Below are 19,103 nucleotides of genomic sequence, written 5' to 3' on the forward strand. Positions count from 1 at the left end.
CATCCTTATCTCTCCTCTTTTTTTTGTGTGTTTGTTACTCTCTTGTAACACCTCTAATCTTCGGCACTTATATGACCTTATTGTGTTGCAAGTGCCGTAAAACTCTTACTATAACTAACTAACTAACTAAACAACTAAACTCTACTAAAAAATCAAAACATAAAAACAAAAAAACAAAAAACAAAAATTGTATCTCTTTGCAGGGAAAACTTTGGCTACATCAGCTCCGAGTGGAAGGACCGGCCATCTGATGACGTAAAGTATGCGAGGAAAAGAGCTATGCAGCTGAGTGTGACCCTACAATGTGGTGAGTTTCAATAAAAAAAAACAAACCAACCTTGTGATCTCTCTACTGTGCATAGGACCGGACTGCTCATTTCAGCGCAAGACTTTTCTAACATCGTTTCTTTTTGTGTTGCATTTCTTTTTGTTTTTCATCTCGTGTTGTCCTCGTCTGTTCTTGTCTCTTTTCATTTCAAGACATTCTTTGACATTTCACCTCTAAACAGGTTCGAGCCTCAGCTCAGTCCAATGTTGTGTCCTTGGGAACACGAACTTCCCACTTGGCTCGGTCCTAGTGGAGACGGACGTTAAACTAGGAGGTCCCGCCCCTTAAATGATCTTATAGTGTTAATAGGGCGTTGTGATGAGATGAGGCCCAAAGAGAAATAATGTGATGCGTTGAGATGAAATGGTGAAATGGTATAGGTTTAACGCCCCTATCAACACTATAAGGTCATTTAAGGGGCGGGACCTCCTACTCAGTCAGTAGCACAGCCCCCGAGGGGTTGTGATGAGATGAGGCCCAAAGAGAAATAATGTGATGCGTTGAGATGAAATGGTGAAATGGTATAGGTGCTACTGACTGAATTGTCTTTAGGCCATTTCCAAAGGGGGGACATTAACCATGTTCTTATGCGCAGTAGAATTGTAATGGTAAATGGGCTGATTCATCAATGTCATGCTCATAACTGTGCCTGACCTGCAACAGGGAACTGCTGCTTTTTCTTTCCTAATCCTTACCATCGTCATTTCTCCTCTACTTCTTTTATATGTTTGTCACACTCTTGTGACCCGCTATTTCCGGGGTGCCTTGATAGTCGAAGCAGACTTTGTGGTGTTGAAGCTAGAGAGGTAAGCAAAGTTTGATTCCCTTTAAGGACTTCTCTGTTGACATCAACCCCCTGGGGGCTTATATGACCTTATGCAGTTGTGAGCGCCGTAAAGCCTCTACTAAAACAAACTGTTTCCCCCCACCCCCCTACCCCCCTCCTCAGATGTGTGCCTGAAGTGGAGAATGATCCCGTTCAACTCCAACAACATCGGCAAAGAATTCCCCGACCACTGGGTGTGCACCATGAACCCAGACCAGCAGCACAACAAGTGAGTGAGATGTGGCTTTTTTGGGTCTTTTTTTGGCTTCGTCCTTTTTGTTCTTTTTTTCTTTTGTCTTTGTCTTTTCTGTCTTTGTCCTTCTTGTCTTTTGTTCTTTTGTCTTTTTCTTTTCTGTCTGTCCTTTTTGTTCTTTTTCCTTTTGTTTATTGTCTTTGCGTGGATGGTTGGCGGGTGCTCTGATGTGGTATGCTCCTTCTTTCCTATCAAACGTCTATCGTCCTTTTGTCTCCTCCCTTTTTTTGGTGTATGTTACTGTCTTGTAAGTGGGTGGTTTGCGGGTGCTCTGGTGTGGTTTTCTTCTTCTTTCCTATCAAACATCTATCGCCTTTATCTCCCCTCCTTCTTTTTTGTGTTTGTTACTCTCTTGTGACACCTCTAATCTTCGGCACCTGTATGACCTTATTGTGTTGCAAGTGCTGTAAAACTCTTTCTAAAACTGAAAAAGTGAGTGAGATTTGGCTTTGTCTGTTGTCTTTTGTCCTTTTCTCGTTTGTCTTTTTTTCCTATTGTCTTTGTCAATTTTTCCGTTTGTCTTTTGTCCTTTTCTCTTTTGTCTTTGTCTTTGTTCCTTTTCTCTTTTGTCTTTGTTTTTTGTCTTTTGTCTTTGTCTTTTTTCCTTTTTTCTTTTTCCTTTTATCTTTTGTCTTTTGCATTTTGTCTTTTGTCTTTTTCTCCTGTTGTATGTTGTATTCAGATTTGTCACTTGAATTGTAATGTCGTGCAAACCGACCTTGTCCAAATAACACTATGTGTGGTCAGATGAAAAACTTATGTTATTCGATGTCTTGTTCAATGAATTGCTGATTTTAAAAAGCCTCAAATTATGTGAAATTAAAATTTGTAAAGGACCAAGAACTATAACTTTGTTCTTTTAAAAAAGTTATCTTGAATAATAACTTTGTTATGTCCCTTGGATTAGAATTATAAATTTTTTTTATTTTTTCAATCACGAGTATTATAACATTGTCAGTATTATTAGCCCACTTCTGTGTGTTTGATTTATGGTCTTTCATCAAATACTCTGAGTGGGTGGTTGGCGGGTGCTCTGGTGTGGTTTGCTTCTTCTTTCCAATCAAACATACATCTATCGTCCTTATGTCCCCTTCTTCTTTTTTATGTTTGTTGCTCCCTTGTAATAGCTCTAATCTTCGGCACTTATATGACCTTACTGTGTTGTAAGGGCCGTAAAACTCTTACGAAAACTAAAACTAAAAACTTTGAATGTGGGTCGTTCTGTCTCTCCTCCTCACAGATGTTCATCGACAGAACAAAAACTGAACATTCCAGAAGGTGTCCTCAAGAAAGAGATAAAGTCTCAGGAACAGAAGAAGAGAGATCTAGAGGAAGTACGTACTTTTTTTTTCATTCCAAACTAATTCAGTGGCTTGAAGGTGTAGAGAGCAAATGTGAGGCGTGCTGACAAAATGAGTAACTTCTCGAATTCAAGCCTTAAGGGGAGGAGTGACCCTTGATTTTGCAGATCTTGGGTCAGGCTATGCAAATTTCATATTGGCTGATTTTTGAAGATCTACCAGTTTTTTGTCTAAAAATAGCATGGAAACAACTGAAAAAGTCTTTGTTCTCCTGGTAAACTGCCTTTGAAAACATGAGGATGGATTAATATAATGAATTTTCACAATTATTGTTGTTTTTCGCAAAATGTAATTTTTCTTCTTGTTTTTCCCTACTCCTTCCTTAGTTTTCATCCTTTTGATATGATACTTTCAGGAAACATAGATGGCAAGGTTGCCATGGATGTAACAGAGAGATATATGAAATAATAAAAGACAGGTTATAGTTAAAGTTAAAGAATATTATGGCTTCTATAAATTTTTTTTACCCATTTGACCCTGGTGTCGATTTTTGGCCAATATCTCCATTAGTGGATTGCGAGAAGTAACTCATTTTGCCCCAGCACATCTGACAAATGTGTGTTTGTTGGGCCTGTTGTTTTTCATTAATGTTCTGGGTGTCTGAGGTCAGGTCTGGAAAAGAGCATTCTGCCGTCAGGGAAAGGATTGGAAATTTTAAGAAGTCAAAGTTGTTCCCGCATCCGATTGGGACATTGGGGATTGCTTTGTTTGTGAGACAACTTCCTGGGCCTTCGGTATATTGTGGTAGGGTGGCCAGTTCCTTTCCACGTCGCCTTTTCTTCCCCAACTCGAAGTCAGGTACTCATTACTGCTGGGTGGGAAGGAGGGGGCAAAAAAAATCCGTGTCTGAACCGAGGCTCGAACCCGGACTTTCCACTTTGGAGACGAGCGCACTGACCGCTCTGCCACCGCGCCCTCACTGGAAATATTTTATTAATCTTATTTTCTAACGTAAGGTTCTGTTTATATGATTTTGTGTGAAGTTGACCGTATATTTGTTATTATAGATTGAGTAGGTTTGTGCAAAGAAGAAAGAAGAAAAAAGGCTGGAGGGAGGACGGAGGGGGGGAGGAGAGTGAGAGAGACACACAGAGAGGGACAGACACAAAGAGAGAACTAAAACGTTTTCTTATGTATTCCTCTATAAAGTCTGTTTTTTTCTACTTGATGTTTCTTTTCATTTTCCGTGCCTTGTTGAATGAGGGTATGATGAAAAGCAAATGAAAGTTTTCATCTGGAGTCTTTTCTCCAGTATGACTCGAAATGGACTGAAAAATAATAATTTATGTTTGTGTGTTTTTTTGCAGGAAATTCTTAGGAAAACAGAGATGTTAGAAAAACTTCAGGTGAGTACCCCTTGTTGTGAATGTTTTGATTGATCAGGGGGCTTTTGGCTTTAGTAAGAGTTTTGCAGCATTTACAACACTAATAGTTCCTACAAGTGTGGAAGATTAGAGACCCCCCGGGGCAGTGCCACTGACTGTAGTGTCTTTAGGCCATTCCCAAAGGGGGAACATTTCTGGTTCAAGCATAGTAGAATTGTAAATGGGCTGATTCATGTCACGCTCATAACTGTGCCTGATCTGCTTCAGGGAACTGCTGCTTTTTCTTTCCTGATCCTTACTATTGTAATTTTCCTCTACTTCTTTTGTATGTTTGTCACTCTCTTGTGACCTGCTATTTTTGGGGTGCCTTGATGGTCGAAGCAGACCTTGTGCTGTTGAAGCTAGAGAGGTGAGCAGAATAAGTCTGATTCCCTGTAAAGACTTCTCTATTGACACCCACCCCTTGGCACTCATGACCTTATGCAGTTGCGAGCGCCGTAAAACCCTCTACTATAAAAAAAAAAAGAAAGAAGATTAGAGGTGTTATTAGAGACTAACATACAAAGAAAAGAAGTCAGTTCGTTAGTGTTTGAGCACTTAATCAGCTGCTTGCACTGTATGCTCCCCAGGAAGCTGAGAATGTTTCTGAGTGTTCAATGGTCTGCTGGGGTAATAATATAGTGTAAAGCGCATAGAGCTTGCTGTCGAGCAGGGATATGCGCTATACAAATGCTAATTATTATTATTATTAATCTATGTTATCTCTCTTAGTTTCGTGCTGGGTTAGGGTGTAGGCTTTTGTTGGTTTGGACCTCAACTTCCAATTTTCAAAAAATTTAATTTGTTTTGAAAGGTTTCCGTGGCTCACCTCTTTAATAATAATAATAGATACCATTTGTATAGCGCAAATCGCGGCTCAACAGCAAACTCTATGCGCTTGACAATCTATACTATTAACCCAGCAGACCTGAGAGTATTCTGAAACTACCTCAACTTCCTGGGAAGCATACCGTGCAAGCAACCATTTTTAGGCGCTAAAACACTAACATACTGACAAGATGTTTCACTGTCTTTACTCGGGAGATAATAATTTTTTTTTCTGTGACATGTCAAACATTTTGTAATTGAAGTTCACTCATGACCCTTCTACGTGGGTGGTTGGCGGGTGCTCTGGTGTGGTTTGCTTCTTCTTTCCAATCAAACATGTTGTCTTTATCTCCCCTCCTTCTTTTTTGTGTCTTTTACTCTCTTGTAACGCCTCACATCTTCGGCACTTATGTGACCTTATTGTGTTGCAAGTGCCGTAATACCCTTACTTAAACTAAAACTGACCCCTCTACATGTACAGTGTTTGAAAGATGTTTTGACCCCGTACCGTGTCAACCTCATGCCATATGATACCATATTCTTGCCTTTTCAGAAAATGAAAGTTGTGCAGAGCTCCAAAGATCTTTCTGCACTGTCGAGAAAAGAGGAAAGGCCAGAGGGCAGGGCCAGTTTGGGTCGGGTGAGTGCGTCAGATCTCATGTCTCTTACTCTTTGCCCCTTTTCTACTTTGTTCATGTGTGATGAAGATATTGCCCCTTTTTCTACTTTGTTCATGTGTGATGAAGATATTGCCCCTTTTTCTACTTTGTTCATGTGTGATGAAGATATTGCCCCTTTTTCTACTTTGTTCATGTGTGATGAAGATATTGCCCCTTTTCTACTTTGTTCATGTGTGATGAAGATATTGCCCCTTTTCTACTTTGTTCATGTGTGAAGAAAATAAATGCCCCCCCCCCCCCTCCCCAGGGCAATGCTATTGACTGAAGTGTATTTAGGCCATTCCCAAAGGGGGGATATGAACATGTTCGTTTGCACAATAGAATTGTAAATGGGCTGACTTATCAACGTCATGCTCATACCGTGCCAAAACAACATGGGGGAACAGCTGCCCTTTCTTTCCTCATCCTTACTATCATCATTTTCCTCTGCTTCTTTTGTATGTTTGCCACTCTCTTGAGAACTGCTACTTCCGGGGTGCCTTGATAGTCGAAGCAGACCTTGTGCTGTTGAAGCTAGAGAGGTGAGCAGAGTAAGTCTGATTCCATGAAAGGACTTCTCTATTGACACCCACCCTTTGGCGCTCATATGACCTTATGCAGTGGCAGGCGCAGTAAACCCTCACTAAAACTTTTTTTAAAGTACTTTCAGTCACACATTGTTTTCTATCGCATGTCTATTTATTAATATTAATTAATTTTTCTCTCCCCCCCCCCCCCCCCCTCGGGGCAGCCAGGGTTGGTGATTTTTTTTTTTTTTTCAAAAAAATAAAAAAAATCGATTAAAAAAAATTTAAATCATGATTTTTAAAATTTAAATCAGATTTTTTTGATTTTTTTGATTTTTTAAAAAATGTCGACACAGTTTGGGATTTTTGGTTGCTAAAAGTATGTTCTTTTAGTGCAAAATGCATTGTCTTAATTTAACTAATGATTAAATTAAGCAACCTCAAAAGAAAGCCTTAATCTGCTATATAATAGTATAATATATATATATATAATATATATAAGTATATATATATATATATATATATATATATATATATATATATATATATATATAAGTGAATTATGGCTACAGACAAAAAATGAAGAAAATGTCAGTCTAAAAGGAAGGGGTGGGGGGGTGGGGGGTAATTATGCATAGATAAACTTGCATTTTATTACAGTGTGTGTGTGTGTGCACGCGCTTGTGTTTGTCTAAAAAGAAAAAGAAAATGTTAATATCAATAATGAAAAAAAAGTAAATTGAATGCTGTATTATTTTACAGTGACAGGGGGGAAAGCAGACTTTTAAGCATGATTTTATTAGTCTACTAAACCTTATATACTGTTTTATAAAACCAAGGAAAGGAATTCTGAATATTTAAAGATGTAAAAACAGAATACATTTTTTAAAAATGATTTAAATCACTGAGTTTTATTTTTTAAATCAAGTTGATTAAAATTTTTTAAAAATCAACTGATTTAAATCGACCTGATTTAAATCAACCCAACCCTGATTTCAATTATGAAAAAAAAGTCAATTGAATACACTGTATTATTTTACAGTGACAGGGGGAAAGCAGACTTTTAAGCATGATTATATTAGTCTACTAAACCTTATATGTTTAATAAAACCAAGGAAAGGAATTCTGAATGTTCAAATATGTAAAAACTGAATACTTTTGTTAAAAAGTGATTTAAATCACTGATTTTTATTTTAAAAATCAAGTTGATTGAAATATATAAAAAATCAACTGATTTAAATCAACCCAGCTCTGATTTCAATTATGGAAAAAAAGTAAATTGAATACTGTATTATTTTACAGTGAAAGGTGGGAAAGCAGACTTTTAAACATGAATTATATTAGTCTACTTAACCTTATATCTGTTTTATGAAACCAAGGAAGGGAATTCTGAATGTTGAAATATGAAAAAACTGAATAAAAATAAATTTAAAAAAAAGTGATTTAAATAAAAAAAATCAACTGATTAAAATCAACCTGATTTAAATCAACCCAACCCTGCAGGTGCCACTGACTGAAGTGTCTTGAGGCCATTCCCAAAGGGGGGACATTTCTCGTTCAAGCATAGGAGAATTGTAAATGGGCTGACTCATGTCACGCTCATAACTGTGCCTGATCTGCTTCAGGGAACTGCTGCTTTTTCTTTCCTGATCCTTACTATTGTCATTTTCCTCTACTTCTTTAGTATGTTTGTTACTCTCTTGTGACCTGCTTTTTTGGGCTGCCTTGATAGTGGAAGCAGACCTTGTGCTGTTGAAGCTAGAGAGGTGAGCAGTCTAAGTCTGATTCCCTGTAAAGACTTCTCTGTTGACACCCACCCTTTGGCGGTCATTTGATCTTATGCCGTAACCCTCACTAAAACTTTTTTAAAGTACTTTCAGACACACTTTGTTTTCTATCGCATGTTTATTAATTAATTTTTTTTTCTTTTTTCGGTCCCCCTCACAGAAAGCCAAGGCCAGATCTCCCTCCCCAGCCCCCCGCTCCCCGTCGCCTGAGCCCCCACCCCCCAAGTCATCCCGGTCGTCCGGCTCTCAAGGCAACAACAACAACAGCAGCAGCTCCTCAGGCTCTTCTTCGTCCAAAGCCGTCTCAGCCAAGCGCAGTCGTCGCAGCCCCACCCCTCCTCCCCCTCCCACGCGGCCCGCCAGCCGCCCCCCCGCCTCCTCCAAGCCCGCCAAAGTGGCGGCCAAGAGCTCCTCTCAGGTCACGGTCAAGTCCAAGCGGAAGAGCCCCAGCCCCCCTCCTCCTAGAAGAGCCCCGCCAGCAAAATCAAAATCAAAGAAGGTAACTGTGTCGCCACGCGGTGGCTTCGGGGCACTCGTCAGTATTTGGACGTGTACGGTTTTGGGTATCATTTCAAAGCTTGTTCATTTGTCTTGCTCTTGGTGAAAAATATACTCGATTTATCATGAATAGAAGTCTTGATATTGGCGACTGAAGGAGGTTGGGGTCGCTTGGTTTCGGAGGTTTAATTGCCCCCCAAAAATGGCCGCCAAAATTGATGACTTCCTAAGCTTGAGAGTCCTTAGAAATTGCAAATTTACATTTTTGTGCCTAAAATCAACCTTTTTCAGTAAAATCTACACCAAAACATGTTTTTTAATGGACCTTGAAGGTGTTGAGAAAAAAAAGAAAGAAAATTCGATACAAATTGCCAAACAGGCAGTTTCTTTGATTTCTTTATTTTCACGAGCGCCTGATTTCAACACGAGGTCTCACAAATGCCTTATCGTTGGTCAGCTTTTCGAATATACCAGGCCCAGAATTTTGAATTAAAAAAAATTCCAGTTTCTTTTCAAATGTACTAAACTCAGAATTTTGAAAGTAAGAAAAAAAAATATCCAGTTTCTTTGTTGTCGGTTGGTCTATCTCCTTTTTCAGGCTTTTCAAAATTTGAAACGGCTTATTAAAGCCATCGTCTTCCGTGGTGAGAATGTTGGCTACGTAACTTTTCTTTTCCAGAAACCACCTGTATCTTCAGAGGAAGAAGAAGAAGAGGAGGAGGAGGAGGAGGAGGAGGAGGAAGAAGAAGAAGAGGAGGAGGAAGAGGAGGAGGAGGCCCCCAAATCAAGGCGTGGAAGAAGTCAGAACAGTTCTCAGCATGTGGAGACTAGTAAAGAAGCAAAGCGAAGCCGCACGAAAGAGCAAGTAGGTGTCTCGTAGACTAGGGCTTTTTAAAACTGCAGCTTTGGAAGGGAGGCTCCTTTACGTTCCAGATGTAATGGATATTTTACGATTGGTAGATTCTTCTCAAATATTTCGAGTTCCATGAAATGTCTTCCAAGAATTACCTGTATTACCTGTCCTGGGCAACATCGTCATTGCACACCGGACAGGTCCATAAGTGCTCGGTTCCCCCCAGCACTAAAACCTGCAAGGTATCCATACTGATTGTTCCGGTGGCTGTCTGATTATTGCGACGTCTTTCCTTTACAGATAATCGTTCCATTCTTCCTTCTCCCCTGTCTATCCCCATTTCCCGCATCCTAATGATTGCGTTGTGTTCTGCTGTCTCCCTGTCTTCTTCATCCTGCAACTTTTTCTCCTGGGTCTTCAACACTTCTCCTTTGTCAAATTTCACCTCACCATCAACCACGGCACTGCCTGCCAGCCTATCAGCCTCCTCATTGCCTTTCACTCCAGAGTGCCCAGGACAGTAGAATTATAGAAGTGAAAACTGTATACTGTATTAGGGTTATTGCATGAAAGATGAAACTAGAGTGATGCACGTATAGCGGGTATGATGACTTGAGGAAAAAATTCTAAACAGTGATTGAGCTGGTGGGGGGGGGGGGTTGTTAGAGAAAGGTTGCCTCTTTTTTTTTTCTTTTTTTTTTCTTTTATTGTTTTGGTAAGTGTTGTACAGCACTCGTAACATGTGGTTGGCAGGTGCTCTGATGTGGTTTGCTTCCTCTTTCCTATCAAATGTCTATCGTCTTTATATCCCCACCTTCTTTTTTGTGTTTGTTACTCTCTTGTTTATAACACCTCTAATCTTCGGCACTTATATGACCTTATTGTGTTGCAAGTGCCCTAAAACACTTACTTACTTCCCCCCGGGGCAGTGCCACTGACTGTAGTGCCTTTAGGCCATTCCCAAAGGGGGGACATTTTCTCGTTCAAGCACAGAATAATTGTAAATGGGCTGATTCGTGTCATGCTCATAACTGTGCCTGATCTACAACAGGGAACTGCTGCTTTTTCTTTACTAATCCTTACTATTGTCATTTCCTCTACTCCTTTTGTATGTTTGTCACTCTCTTGTGACCTGCTACTTCTGGGGTGCCTTTATAATCGAAGCAGACTTTGTGCTGTTGAAGCTAGAGAGGTGAGCAGTCTAAGTCTGTAAAGACTTCTCTGTTGACATCCACCCCTTGGCGCTCATATCACCTTACGCAGTTGCGAGTGCCGTAAAACCCCCACTAAAATTTTTAAAAAAAATAATCGTCCTGATCTCTCCTCCTTTTTTGTGTTTGTTGCTCTCTTGTTTGTAACGCCTCTTAATCTTCGGCACTTATATGACCTTATATTGTTGCAAGTGGTGTAAGACACTTACTACTAAAACAAAATAAACTAACCCTCCTCCAAATTGTGCATGTGTGCCGCCCCATCAGGTTATCGAGTACCCGGAGATCCCCGTCAAGAAGCAGAGGGTCTCCCACTTCAACACGCCGGCCTCCGACAGCGGCGCAGAGAAGAAAAAAGCAGCGGCCGCCGTCCCCACCAACACTGAGGTTGTGGTCAGCGACAGTGGGGACGAGGGCAAGGCCTCCTCGCGCTCCTCCTCCAGCAGGATGCGCGGGAAGGGAGGGAATCTCAGATCGGAGGTGATTTAGCGAGTTTTTTTCTCTTGCTTTAAAAAATTTTTTTAAAAAATGAGTGTGCCGTTCGTTCCACTTGTTTGCTCGTCATTTCACTAGTTTTTCTTTTTTTAAAAGTAAATTTGCTTACGTTTTTTTCCAAATGAATTTATATATTTGTTTATGTTTTTCCTAGGTTATTTATATATTTCTTGTCATGTTGATGTTGTTGGTAATAAAGGAAAGAGAAGACACCTTAGTGATTTGGAGGGGAGGGGGTTGAGTTTGTAGTACCACTTTTTCATCATCATCATTGCCTTTCTCACCCTGGGTCAGGATATAGGCCACGAACAAACACTCTCCACCTTTCCCTCTCCTGGGCTAGTCACTTGATGTCACTCCACGTCTTCCCACTTTTCTGTACATCCATTTCCGTGACTCTTCTCCAGGTTCCACGTGGTCTTCCCCTTGATCTTTTACCCTGCGGGTTCCAATCTAACACTTTTCTTGTTATGCAGCTGCTTGACTTCCTGAGAGTGTGTCCAATCCATCGCCAACATCTTCTTCCCACCTCATCTCTGACTGAGCTCTGTCTGGTTCTTCTTAATACTTCCTCGTTGGTGATCCTGTCTGTCCATTTGATCCTCAGTAGCTTCCTCAGACACTTGTTCAAGAAAACCTGGACCCTCTTTATGCACAAATGGGATGCGTTCCACGTCTCACATCCATACAACAAGACTGACCTGACATTTGAGTTGAAAATTGTAAGCTTTGTTCGTAATGAGATCTCCCTGGTCCTCCAAATCCTGTTCACTTTTTGCTTTTCTCTTAATTATTTGTATATAATTTCTGACCTTGTTTTATTTTTTTAGTTCTGAGTTGAGAGGATTTTACATGATTCTCCTCTTCCTCCTTTGAGGGATAATTGACCAAAAGTTTTCCATGTATTGATTTTGTGTGTATCGTGTTGACTCCTCATTGGAATGACAGGAAGAGAAATGAAAAAAAACAACTCCCTAAAAAATCAACCAAAGTTGTCATACTCATCCTCATTGGGAGAGGGTTACAACTATGCCATGCTTCACAATGCACTGATGAAATCAAGTTTCGGATTACAAAACCCCATGATGCCCAACAATATTGTATGACAAAAATCACAAAACGTTACATTGCTGCCTATGAAGAATAGAATAGAAGGATAGCTGTTTTTTTTAGGTGAAATATATATATATACCCGGCATTCTGTTGCCCCCTCAACAAGTGACAGGTTTGACAGCTGTGGTAAACCACACCTGGCCCACGGCTTCAGAGATGTGGAAAAGTGATAGCCTTTGACGGGGCAGCTGGCTGCAGATATTACGTTTTTGTCGCTTCTTTTTATTACGTTTTTGTCCCTTCTTTTTATTACGTTTTTGTCCCATCTTTTTATTACGTTTTTGTCCCTTCTTTTTATTACGTTTTTGTCCCATCTTTTTATTACGTTTTTGTCCCTTCTTTTTATTACGTTTTTGTCCCATCTTTTTATTACGTTTTTGTCCCATCTTTTTATTACGTTTTTGTCGCTTCTCCTTCATGTTTGACCTGGTACTATCGTCAGTGGCCTTGAATCACCAGTGACCTTGAGGTCTAGGAAGTATTTTTTGTCAGGCTCGTCAGCTGTCCCATTGGTGGTTGGCGGGTGCTCTGAGGATGTGGTTCGCTCCTTTTTTCCTATCAAGCATCTATCATGCTTATCTCTCCTCCTCCTTTTTTGTGTTTGTTACTGTCTTGTAGCTCCTCTAATCTTCTGTACTTATATGACCTTATTGTTTTGCAAGTGCTGTAAAACTCTTACTAAAACTAAAAACTAAACTATCTTGTAACACCTCTAGTCTTCGGTACTTATATGACCTAACTGTGTTGCAAGTGCCGTAAAACTCTTACTGCGGGTGCTCTGGTGTGGTTTGCTCCTTCTTTTCTATCAAACATCTGTCGTCCTTATCTCCCCTCCTTTTTTGTGCATGTTACTCTCTTGTGACACATAATCTGTTCTTCTGCGCTTATATTGACACATAATCTGTTCTTCTGCGCTTATATGACCTTATTGTGTTGCAAGTGCCATAAAACTCTTACTCAAACTAAAAACAAAACTGTCCTAGATTTCCTGAGACTGTCATGGATTTGGCAGTTGGAAATTGGAGAGCTTTGTCACTTTCACGACACAAAAATCCAGTCCCAATCGTGGGTGGTTGGCGGGTGCTCTGGTGTGGTTTGCTCCTTCTTTCCTATCAAACATCTATCGTCATTATCTCCCCTCCTTCTTTTTTGTGTTTGTTACTCTCTTGTAACACCTCTAATCTTCTGACGCTTATATGACCTTATGCAGTTGCAAGCGCCGTGAAACCTCTACTACTACTACCAGTCCCAATCGATGTCATTTTGTTTGTTGTTATATAATCTGATGCTGGATTGTTGGCTGTTCCCTGATTGGGTTTGGAAAAAGTTGGCTGGGAAGTCGGTTCTGTACTTCTGGCCCATCAAATCTCTCAAGGTGCAAGTATTTTTGTGCCTGTGTGTGTGTGTGTGTAAGTGTGTGTGTGTGTGTGTGTGTTCGTGTGTGTGTACACGTGTGTGTGTAATGTGAAAGGCTTCCACTCTGTTCAAGGCCAGCTGCTGGGGTTTGTTGATTGCCTGTCCTCGTTTTGTGCAGTCTCTTGTTACAGCCCGGTGAACTTCCTCTTTGCCCACCTGTTTGTTGTAAATGGTTTACCCACCCTTTGGCGGGCAAGGAGAGTTGGTGGTTGGCGGGTGCTCTGGTGTGGTTTGCTCCTTCTTTCCTATCAAACTTCTATGGTCCTGATCTCTCCTCATCACTGATCTTCTCTACTTATATTATGCCGTTGCGAGCGCTGTAAAATTTCTACTAAAACTGAACTAAACTGTACTTATATGACCTTATTGTATTGCAAGTGTCGTAAAACTCTTTTACGAAAACTAAAAACTAAACCCTCTTAAAACATCTCTAATCTTCAGTTCTAATACGACCTTATTGTGTTGCAAGTGCTGTAACAGAATTACTAAAACTAAAAACAACTCTCCCAGATTTCCTGGGACTGGTCTAACTGGATTTGGCTGTTGGGAATTTGAGAACTTTTTCACTTAAACGACCTAAAAACCCATCCCTTATGATGTCCTTTTATAGATGGTTGGAAGGGCGCTGTTGGTAGGTCCTACTTCTGTACTTTTCCTCTCTTGTTTCTGTCCGTTGTTACTTTTTCCCAGCACTAAATGACCATTAGTGTGTTAATGTGTTTCTCTTTACTGTTTGTTATGTAATCTGGTGCTGTAATGTTGGCTGTTCCCTGATTGGGTTTGGAAAAAGTTGGCTGGCAAGTCTGTTCTGTGCCTCTGGCCCGTCAAATCTCTGAAGGTGCAAGTATTTTTGTGCCTGTGTGTGTGTGTGTGTGTTCGTGTGTGTGTGTGTGTGTACACGTGTGTGTGTACACGTGTGTGTGTAATGTGATAGGCTTCCACTCTGTTCAAGGCCAGCTGCTGGGGTTTGTTGATTGCCTGTCCTCGTTTTGTGCAGTCTCTTGTTACAGCCCGGTGAACTTCCTCTTTGCCCACCTGTTTGTTGTAAATGGTTTACGCCACCCTTTGGAGGGCAAGGAGAGTGGGTGGTTGGCGGGTGCTCTGGTGTGGTTTGCTCCTTATTTCCTATCACATATCTTCACCCTTATCTCTCCTCCTTTTTTTGTGTTTATTACTTTCTTGACAAGGGTGTTGTGGCTGAGCGGTTAGTGCGCTCGTCTCTTAAGCGGAAAGTCCTCGGTTCGGATGCAGATTTTTTTCGCCCGCTCCTGCCCATCCGGCAGTAATGGGTACCTGACTTCGAGTTGGGGAAGTGAAGGCGGTGTGGAAAGGAACTGGCCACCCTACCACAATATGCCGAAGGCCCAGGAAGTTGTCTCTCTAACAAGGCAGTCAGTCCCCAATGTCCGGATCGGAAGTGGGAACAACGTTACTTTACTCTTTTGGCACTCCAAATGACCTTATTATTAATTTGCAAGTGCTGTACAACTCTTTTTACTAAAAGTTTACGGGGAAAACGGGGAAATGGTTGTTTGTGCTGGTGATTGTCTTGGACAGTTTACTGTGAAAGTTATAGCAGGTTTGAATGTCCTTGATATAAGTCAATGTTGGAATCAAAATAATTTATTCTCTCTTCTGTCTTTTTGATCTGGCTTCACTGATTCTCATTCATTGGTTTCAGTTCCTTGAGCAGAGTACACGAGTCAACGTTTTGTTCTCTGTGGTTAGCAGTAGCTACTTTTCCTTATTTTGTTGAACTTTTTTTTGGCTACAGATGATGGGCGCAATGTGTAAGTCCTACTTCTTTTCTCTCCCTCTGTTGCCTCTGTCTATCAGCCTTGCCTTTTGGGTGGTTGGCGGGTGCTCTGGTGTGGTTTGCTTCTTCTTTCCTATGAAACATCTATCGTCCTTATCTCCCCTTCTTCTTTTTTATGTTTGTTACTCTCTTGTAACACTTCTAATCTTCTGGCGCTCATGTGACCTTATCATTTATGCAGTTGCGAACGCCGTAAAGCCTCTACTAAAAAAAAAGTCTTGTTAATCTGTCAATATGCTTCTCTTTGATCAAATATATGTGAGGCATCATGAAATCAGGCGCTCATCAAAATAATGAAATTGGGGATATCGGCGTTTTCCCACCTGTGTGACAATTAGAAATTATTTTTTTTTACCTCAACACCTTTTATGTCAATTTAAAAACTATTTTTTGTGAGGATTTTACTGAAAAATGTCGATTAAAGGCATACAAAATGTAAATTTTCAGTTTCCAATGACTCAAGTGTGGAGGTCGACAAACTTTGGCGCCTTTTTCTCATTAATTTTTGCCTCTCGAACCAGGTGACCCCCACCTCCTTCAATCACAAATATCTCAACTTCTATTCAAGATAAATGGATATTTTTGCCGTCAAAATGTAGAAAAATGAACATGCTTTAAGATAATATCAATAACTCCACATGCCCTAAAATTGACGAGCGCCTGATTTCCACCGCGTCGTTACACATATTATTTTCTTGCTCTGGCAGGCTTCAGCCGATGAGAACGAAGCACAGCCCACGGAGACAGAGGACTCCAAGCCAGTGAAGAGAGAAGGTATGGTGATGCTGACTTGTCTGTTTTAGTGGATGGGTGGTGGATGATGCTTTCTTGTGAACTGTTCTTTTTTTTTTCTACTTTCTCCCAGTGTGGGGTCTAGGGTTGTGTGCGGGTGGTTGGAGGGCGCCACTGGTAGGTCCTACTACTTTACTTTCCCTCTGTTGTTTCTGTCTGTCTGTCTGTCTGTCCGACTTTTTCCAGCACTAAATGACCATCAATGATAAAATTTATTTATAGTGGCACCAGCCATCCATGTCCAGTGAGTGGTGGGCGAGTGCTCTTGTGTGGTTTGCTCCTTCTTTCCTATCAAACATCTATCGTCTGTATCTCCCCCCTTCTTTTTTTGTGTTTGTTACTCCCTTTTAACTCCTCTAATCTTAGGCACTTATATTACCTTATTGTGTTGCAAGTGCCGTAAAACCCTTACAAAAACTAAAACTTCTTCCATTGTATTTTTCCTTTTGAAAAATTCGTCCCCCAAACTATGAAGTTGAAAAGGTCTCACAGAATAGAAAGTGGGTGGTTAGCGGGTGCTCTGGTGTGGTTTGCTTCTTCTTTCCTATCGAACATCTATCGTCCTTATCTCCCCTTCATCTTTTTTATGTTTGTTACTCTCTTGTAACAGCTCTAATCTTCTGGCGCTCATATGACGTTCTGCAGTTGCGAGCGCCGTAAAACCCTTACGAAAACTAAAACTTCTTCCAAAGTATTTTTCCTTTTTAAAAATTCATGCCCCAACTGTGAAGTTGAAAAGGTCTTACCCCCCGGGGCAGTGCCACTGACTGAAGTGTCTTTAGGCCATTTCCAAAGGGGGGACATATCTCGTTCAAGCATAGTAGAATTGTAAATGGGCTGACTCATGTCACGCTCATAACTGTGCCTAAACTACAACAGGGAACTGCTGCTTTTTCTTTCCTGATCCTTACTATTGTCATTTTTCTCTACTTCTTTTGTATGTTTGTCACCCTCTTGTGACCTGCTATTTCCGGGGTGCCTTGATAGTCGAAGCAGACCTTGTGCTGTTGAAGCTAGAGAGGTGAGCAGAAAAAGTCTGATTCCCTGTAAGGACTTCTCTGTTGACACCCACCCCTTGGCGCCCATATGACCGTATGCAGTTGCGGGTGCCGTTAAACCCTCTACTATAAAACATTTTTTTTTTTTAATGGAAAGGTCTCACAGAATAGAAAAAGATCTGTTGCAGGAAGGTTGTATGTGATGTGGTACTTTCTTTTTCTCTCTCTTCAGATGTTCTGGGCTGCAGAGTGGAAGTTCTGATCAACAATAAATGGTAAAGGAGTTGTTTTTGATTAAATGAGGTCGCTTTTAGAAGTCTTTTTTCTTTCTTTTTTTTTTTTTTTACTTACTTAAAGGAGTGATTGATTATGTTTTGACAAGTGTCTGTGGTGTAGTGGTTAGGCTCTTCACCATTGCTAACAGAAGATGTGAGTTTGATGCTGGCGTTGGGAAGTTGTTTTATCTAGTATCTATGTGTTTAATGCTCAATTTGGGAAGCTGTTTTTTTTATCTAGTATCTATGTGTTTGATGCTTGCTTTGGGAAGTTGTTTTTTTATCAAGTATCTATGTGTTTGATGCTTGCTTTGGGAAGTTGTTTTTTTATCAAGTATCTATGTGTTTGATGCTTGCTTTGGGAAGTTGTTTTTTTATCAAGTATCTATGTGTTTGATGCTTGCTTTGGGAAGTTGTTTTTTTATCTAGTATCTATGAGTTTGATGCTTGCTTTGGGAAGTTGTTTTTTTATCTAGTATCTATGAGTTTGATGCTTGCTTTGGGAAGTTGTTTTTTTATCTAGTATCTATGAGTTTGATGCTTGCTTTGGGAAGTTGTTTTTTTATCAAGTATCTATGTGTTTGATGGTGGCTTTGGGAAGTTGTTTTATTACTCCTGTCCCTACGTTGTATTTTACTATCGTATCCATACGATGTGGGGAACTCTGTGCCACCGCTTTCTAAAGATGAAATTTACTCGTTAATCCGATCTGTACGCTTTGCATAGCAGTCTGTCAAAATGACTTTTTCTTAGAAATACTGAAAGTTTTGAAGAGATCTTCGTACTGGAAGTATTCTAAAATGTGAAGAATACAATTAACCGAGAGGTTACAAAATGACCCCAGGGCGTACAGATAGGGTTGAGTAACTATGAGTTTGATGCTCGCTTTGGGAAGTTGTTTTATCGAGTGTCTTTGTTCCTTTGCTTTGGCACTGTGTACTGCTCAACCAAGTGTTGACAAAGGCCTTCGAGGTTATTTTTTCCCCATTTCCAATTTTTTTTTTCTTTTGAAATCTCCACTACATTATGACTGGCATCTTATGTAGTTGCGAGCGGCGTAAAACTGTTACCAAACTGAAACTCTTGACTGGCATCTGTGGTGTTGCAGTAACGCGCTTTGCCGTGGCGCACATATTATCTAATAGCATTTGTATAGCGCATACCCCCCGCCCAACAGCAAGCTCTATGCGCTTTACACTATATTATTACCCCAGCAGACCATGGAACTCTCAGAAACATTCTCAGCTTCCCGGGAAGCATACAGTGCAAGCAGCTGGTTGAGCGCTCTGACACTATCAAACTGACAAGATCTTTCGCTGTCTATAGCCGGGTACCCATTCCCACCTGGGTGAAGTGGGGGAAATTCGTGTAAAGTGCCTCTCCCAAGGACACAACGTCGGGCCCCTGATGGGATTCGAACCCACGACCTTACTCATTTTATTAAGACACGAGTTCAATTCTTGTATGGGGAAGTTTTTAACCCTATCCGTATGCCCTGGGGTCATTTTGTACTCCCGGGGTTGTATTCTTCACATTTTAGAATACTTCTAGTACGAAGATCTCTTTGAAACTTTCAGTATTTCTCAAGACAGACTGCTATGCAAAGCATACGGATCGGATTAACGAGAAAATTTCCTCTTTGGAAAGTGGTGGCACAGAGTTCCGCACGTCATATGGATACCCATAGCAAAACACGACGTACG

At 40.6% G+C, this 19,103-nt stretch overlaps 1 protein-coding gene across 1 annotated transcript in view; it reads left to right on the top strand.

Moving 5' to 3' along the window:
• The window catches only part of LOC101855367 (ATPase MORC2), a gene marked incomplete at its 3' end in the record, with an annotated part of 44,064 nt that overhangs the window by 23,614 nt on the left and 1,347 nt on the right, over window positions 1-19,103 (top strand). The window contains 10 exon segments of the mRNA XM_035972151.1: window positions 204-307; window positions 1,278-1,383; window positions 2,648-2,741; window positions 4,076-4,114; window positions 5,514-5,600; window positions 8,094-8,432; window positions 9,111-9,296; window positions 10,763-10,975; window positions 16,043-16,109; window positions 17,358-17,402. Of these exon segments, the coding sequence (XP_035828044.1) occupies window positions 204-307; window positions 1,278-1,383; window positions 2,648-2,741; window positions 4,076-4,114; window positions 5,514-5,600; window positions 8,094-8,432; window positions 9,111-9,296; window positions 10,763-10,975; window positions 16,043-16,109; window positions 17,358-17,402 (1,280 nt within the window).

Source organism: Aplysia californica, unplaced genomic scaffold (genome assembly GCF_000002075.1).
Source record: "Aplysia californica isolate F4 #8 unplaced genomic scaffold, AplCal3.0 scaffold00592, whole genome shotgun sequence".
Classification (NCBI taxonomy): domain Eukaryota; kingdom Metazoa; phylum Mollusca; class Gastropoda; order Aplysiida; family Aplysiidae; genus Aplysia; species Aplysia californica.